At 51.6% G+C, this 6,256-nt stretch overlaps 1 protein-coding gene across 3 annotated transcripts in view; it reads left to right on the top strand.

Moving 5' to 3' along the window:
• The window catches only part of OCRL (OCRL, inositol polyphosphate-5-phosphatase), a 34,169-nt gene extending 31,113 nt beyond the window's left edge, over positions 1 to 3,056 (top strand). For all 3 annotated transcript variants that reach the window (XM_019521159.1, XM_019521158.1, XM_019521157.1), the window contains 2 exons: positions 621 to 732; positions 845 to 3,056. In XM_019521159.1, coding sequence (XP_019376704.1) covers positions 621 to 732; positions 845 to 969 — 237 coding nt within the window. In that variant the 3' untranslated portion in view covers positions 970 to 3,056. The remainder of the gene's footprint in view (positions 1 to 620; positions 733 to 844) is intronic.
• Positions 3,057 to 6,256: the final 3,200 nt, after the last annotated feature.

The raw sequence follows: 6,256 nt of genomic DNA, 5'->3' as shown, positions 1-6,256 counted from the left end.
AAAGCATGGGTTTCCCCTTGCAGGCTGGCAGAATTCCAGCCTGCAAGGGGCTGCTTGGGGCGTGGCCAGCACACAGTCAGGTAGGGTCGTGGGAACAACCCCAGGAGCCAGATGAAGGTAAGTGTATAGGAAGCGAGGGTTGGAGGGCTAGGGCTTGGGGACTGTCGGGGGCAGTGTGTGCATGTTTATGTGCATGTGTTGGGGGGGGTGGGGAGGGGCAGGTGCCTGCTGGCACAGGAAAGATGGCCAGATACTGAGGCTACAGCAGGGCAGCAGGGGCAGGACACTGGGTCAGGCACCAGCAGGGCCGGTGGGGTGTGGGTTGGGACAAGCCATCGCTCTTTGCTAATGTGTCGTGGGACAAAAAAAGGTTGAAAACGAAAAAAGTGTTAGAGCACCTAAGGTAGGACTGAGGAAGGTGCAGGATACCTGTTCTCAAAAGTCCTTCTGCTGAGCACTGGATAGTGGGGCTTGGCATATGATGATGGCCCCTCCCTGCTCTGTGCCAGTCCAAGGAGGCATAGCACAGTTGGGCAGTGACATATGAGAGGAGCTCTGGTAGAGCTTTGCTGGCATGGGAGGGATGTGTACTCATGGGGAATCTTTTTCCCCCTTTGCAGGTGATCTCACAGCTGCCCCGGTGCCACCGCAACGTCTTCCGGTACTTGATGGCATTCCTCCGAGAGCTCCTGAAGTATTCAGAGGACAACAATGTCAGTGCCAACATGATTGGTAAGAGTCCAGCCTGCCCTAACTGACTCACCACACCTTGCACATGGTGCTTCTCACTGGTGCCCTCATAGGTCCTTGCCTGTGTGTCTAATGAAGGATTTTATCTCTGCAGCCACCCTGTTCACCAGTCTCCTCCTACGGCCTCCACCCAACCTGATGTTCAAACACACGCCGCAAGACCGCCAGCGTGCCATCAGCTTCCTCCTCGGCTTTCTGCTTGGGGGGGATGAGGAGTAACTTCCCTGTCTGTCTGAGGTGCCAAAGCGTGGGAGCCATGCCATAGGCATTGAGGAAGCCAGCCTTCCTGGAGCCCTGAGGGCAGAAGGCTTGAAGCTACTCAATACTGTGTTTACAGTCATAAAGGAGGTGGCCTTTCCTTCACACTCCTGTACCATGCTGCCGTACAGGCACACATCACAACACTACCCAAGCCAGAACTCTGCTGCTCCCTTTACAGGTTAGGCATTTGGGCTGGGGCCCAGCTCTCTGAGGGATTTGCTGGCAATTTTCCTGGTGCCCAAATGCTATGCCAATGCAGTGGGTGTCTTGGCCTTGCTCTGTGGCCTTCCACCTGTTCTTGGCATTGCTCATGTCATCCACCCTCTCAGACAAGCTTGTCTTCCCCACTGTGTCCCTTCCCTGCCAGGGGAGCTATTTATTGGAAGAGCAGAGCCTGTGTGCTCTCCAAAGGCCTGGAGTTGCCCTGCTAGTGCCCGGGCTTCACTCTTTGCCCCTACTGGTATGTGTGTTTGTGTGTACTGGTGTTTGTCTCTTGCAGCCTATGTGCAGGGGCCTTTCTAAATGTGCTTGTGCTGACCAGGACCATCTTCCCTTGCTCTGGACCTGGTGTCGGACAGGGCATGTCTTGTGGCCACACATTTGGTTTCTTTCCCTTTAGCAGTGCATGGTCCTCCCCTTTGTTTTGTGTGGTGTTGGCACAACAAGCTGTTCAGACCTTTGTTCCACCTGCAGAAGCAGGCACCCCTCCACATCACTTACTTCCCCCCAGCATATCAATTTTTGCCGTGTGGCTTGCCAGTAAATGGTAGCAAAGCAGACCCAGAAAGAGCAGTGAGCTGTGGCTCTGCTCTCTCCTGGCTGTGCCAGTGCAGCTCTGATGAATGATGGGCAGCCTCATGTGGGGACAGTGTTTGCAGAGGCTCTGGTGGGGGGCGGTGAAGGCTTCTTCAGCTGTGGAAATTCCTGATTCCTGAGTGTATGAGTTGCATGAGTGACAGTCACACATAGCGACACGCATTGCTGTGTCATGGGGATAGCTCAGTGGAATTGGCTGTTAGGGCATCAGCTTGCTGCAGCCATGTCAAGAGGTGTATTGCTGTTTTGCATCCAGTGGCTGTCACCGCCATAGTGTCTGGGCATGCTGACATGGACATTAGGATCCCTAACCCCACGTTGCCTCCCCAAGCAAGGAGAACGGTTCCCATCTGTGCCATCCCTGTGCTTGTTACTGTAACAGAGACCCAGTCAGCTGGTACAAGGCCCTGTTCGACCCAGAGTTTGGTGGCTACCTGCAGCACTGTATACAGCCCAAAGGGCAGGAGTGGGGAGCCGTCAATGAGGACAGGACCAGAGAGCTAGATGCCAGATCTTGGCACTGATACTTCCCTGCTGAGCCACAAGAGGGAGCTAATGGAGAAAGGATGTGCCATTTCTCTATGGAGAAAGGAGGGGCCTTACCTGTTTTGGGCAACTCCCAGTGGTGCCCTTAAGCTGTGTTAGTTTGCACTCAGTCATGGCTGTGATCACAAAACCCAGCAGGGCTGAGCAGCTGGGTTTGAGCCCAGTAGCGGTGGGGCAGGGGTTCTTTTAGCAGTGTGTGTGTGTGAGGCTCATGGGAAGGGTACTGAGGGGGATTACTGAGGCCTGTGCTTGGCCTTTTACTGAAACACTAAGCAGAGACCTGCTGGCTTAGAGCCCAGGGCTCAGTTCTGGGGTTCAGAGCATGGTTGGCTGAGCCTTGGGGCCAAGTCATGAGAGGGGAAAAATAGAACCTCGTAACCAAAGGCAACTTGGTACATGGGAGAGAGGAGTCCACTAGGCTCAGCTGCATAATAAGCGACTGGAGGAACGGTTGTCGTGTCCCTACCCCCCCTCCCTTCCCCCTGGCCAGGAGAGAGAGAGGCCAGGGTACCTCATGGCAAGCTGTTGTCAGGTTGTGTCCTGCAGCAACTGTCCCCTCCTTTCCCTGGGCACTGGCAGAGCTGTTGAGGTCTCCAGTACCTTGTGCTCTGTCTATTTTTTAATTGCATAATTTATTGGAAAACTGTTTATTTCAAATAAACCTCCAATGTGCAATGAGTCAAGTGCTGCTTCAGCTGCCACTGCTGCCCTTCTTTTCCTCCCCCAGTCAAAGCATTGCTCAGCAGGGCAGGCGTGGCAGCCCAAGGGGCTAGATCAGGGGTGTTGCACGTTGCCTATGAGCTGCATCTGTCCTGCGGAGTCCCATAATCCAGCCCCTGGGGCTGCCCAGTTGTCCCATGTGCTGACCCCATGAGCCCTGTGTAAAGTGTCAGGGACATGTGCCTCATGTAGTGTCTGCTGTGGATGGATCCTGGGCTGCCCTGCCTGCTTGGTCTATCATCCTGAGTCAGCCCAGGCAGGTGCCACATGTGCTGGGTAAGGATATAGGTGGGGAATTTCCAAGTGCTGGGGTGGCACTTTCCACAGGTTTAATCTTTACACAACAGTAGTAAATTTGAAGAACCTCTAAGAGCCCTATGGTGACCTGCAGGGTGGGATTTACTGCTTGTATCCAAGTAGGTACAAACCAGAGCTTTGTGCACTAGTGTGCACAGTTGTGGTATTCACAACTGTTTAAAGGAAAACTGTCCCCTTATACATTACAGCTGGAGAGGAGATATCAACCTCTTTCTGTAGTAGGTGGCCTTTAAAGCAGCTTAGTTTAGGTCAGTTCAGTCTCTTCTGGGGCTTTCAAAGCCACAAAGAAAATGCAACCCCACATACAGTTCCCCAGACCCCCATTCCCCTTCTATTGTCATAGCTTTCCAACAGCAGCAGCTTCTTACTGTAAACAGGCACCTACTGAGCAGATTCTAGAGCCAGGCTAGCCCCTTTGTCCAGTTTGCAAAGGCTGGGCTAGGACTGGTTTGTCTTTGTTCAAAGGGGGCCTGAAGACACAATGTGAAGCTCTCCCTTTTCCCTCTCAGCTGCTTCTGAAGGCAGCAGGCCATACTCAGGCATGTGGCTGGCCCAAGCCCCAGGTGAAAAGCTGACCCTATCACTGCCCAGTCTGCAGGTAACATCAGTGAAAGCTTGAAATGGGGGAGGGTGAAACAACCTCACAGAGTTGTTGCTGCCAGTGTCAAAGCACATGCACTGCCCCAGGCCTGTGCTGGGGCCTTGTATCTGCTAACCCCACTCCTGTCCCTTGGTAATGGCTACTTGGTTCCTAAGCCAAGTGAAGAAGTGGGAAGAGAGCTCAGCCTGCAAAGGGTAAGGCAGATTGAGCTATGTGAGCTGTATTGTCTGTAAGTGCCTGCAGCCCTAAGGGCTGAGTACCTTGGTGATGGCAATGGGCTAGACCTGGGAGTTCAGGCTGGACATGGGGCAGGCTCTGACCAGTGCATGTGGCCTTCTGTGGAGACTTTACTGCTGAGATGTATTTCTCTCCTTGCTGAGTTTATACCTTTGTCCTCTGCTACAGTCCCATGGGGCTTTGCTCCAGATTCGACAGCCCTAGTCCTGAGCAGAGATGTTACTGCTGTGTGGGGAGTCTCTGAGCATGTGTTACTGTTTTCCAGCTCTGGGGCTGTGGTGAAGAGCTTGCCTGCCTAGTGTCACCTTAGCACCAGGTGCCCGGTGTGCTGGGTCCCTCACATCTGGCTTTAGGCTGATAAGGTAGACTGGGTCACTGCTGTGGGAATGGTTCTATTTTCCTTGCATTGAGGGCATTGGAATCTAGTCTGTAAATGAACAGCAGCTTTTGTTGCTCCCTGAATTTGCGAATCTCTAATAAATCTCAAATTAAACAAAGCCCTTTCCCATATCCAGCAGGGAGTGAGAGGTTTGGTGGCTCCCAGCGCAAGCATTCATATCACACTTTAGAGCACACAGACCATTGGGCTGGTGGTATTTGCTCAGAGCTAGTTGCACCCAAAGTGGCAGCAATACCATTCATGGTCAGCAGGTAGCTCCAGCATGCTGCTTTTCCACTGCTGCATGCAGATATGCAAAGCTAAGGCACCCTATTCACTGGTAAGTTGCTGCTTGTTCCCTAGACCTGTTTGGTATCTTAGTGTCTGTTTGTGGGTTGCAATTACACCACCTTTGCTGGCTGCCCCCCTCCCCCAAACTCAGCCACCTTTGTTCCATGCTCTGAGTCCTTGCAAAGACTCTGCATGCTGAAGCCATTGGTCACGTTCCTGATGTTGATCTGCTGGGCTCAGGTGCCAAACCAGCTTTTGCTGCCTCTGAAGGCAGATTTGAACACAGCCACCAGAGGCTAGTGCTACTCACACCACTCACAGCGGCCTTGCTGTGATGCTTCTGACCCAAGTCTTGGGAGTAGCTGACTTCTAGAGAGCAGGGTTCTGTGGGGAGGGACTGTGGCTTTGTCCTGTGAGTGCAGCGTCTGGCATGATAGGTCTTTGGCTGAGGTATCGTCTCTGCTACAAGTCCTGATTAACCTCTAGGCTTCCCTCGGCCAAAGACCCACCATGCCAGACACTGCGCACAGTACAGTATAAATGCCAGGGCTGTGTTAATCAGGACTTGTAGTAGAGTTGATATCTTTTATTAGACTAACAAGATTTTTGCAAAAACAATTCTTTAATTGCAAGCTTTTGGGCACAAACACCCTTCATCAGGCACTAGAGAAAAGACTGTAAAAGTTCTGGGGAAAAATGAAAGTTCATATTTCATAGGATTTCACAGAGGAGTCAATAGATGGGAAAACTCCTCTGGGCAGTCAGTTCATAGCTGGTATGGAGCCTCTCACCTCGTGTGAGGATCTGTGATGATGCAAATTACCTTGAAACAAAGGCAGGAGCAGGATCTCAGGTTTCAGGTGGTCACACTTGCTTCCTGCTTGGGAAAATATGAAGATTTCATTTTAAAAAATCAGCTAAAATTTGATAACTTCCATGTGTCAGGTATCCAGGTTGTAGCCATATTGGTCTAGAGGTAAAGGCAATCAGGACTTGTAGTAGAGATGATTTCTTTATTAGACCAACCAGATTTTTGGCTGTCTACCTAACACAGAACCTTTTCTGCCTAACACAGTAACAGGGCTGTGTTAGGTAGACAAGTTTCTTTGGGTAAATCTGATATCTTTTATTAGACCAATTAAAATAGTTACAAAAATTATTTGCAAGCTTTTGGGTACAAACACCCTTCATCAGGCTGAGGAAGCAGTTGGGCTGTATTAGGGCTTCAGCACACCCAGCCCTTCTACAAATGCCCTCTGGCCACCACAGCTCATCCGGCAAAGCCAAGGCAGAGCTGGCTGCACCCCACTGCTCTCTCAGGGACCAGAAAAGCAGAA

Source organism: Gavialis gangeticus, unplaced genomic scaffold (assembly GCF_001723915.1).
Source record: "Gavialis gangeticus isolate Ggan-Ray unplaced genomic scaffold, GavGan_comp1, whole genome shotgun sequence".
In the NCBI taxonomy this organism is placed as follows: Eukaryota; Metazoa; Chordata; order Crocodylia; family Gavialidae; genus Gavialis; species Gavialis gangeticus.
The sequence above is the reverse complement of the archived record's forward strand: the minus strand, read 5'-3'. Positions and strand labels throughout refer to the sequence as shown.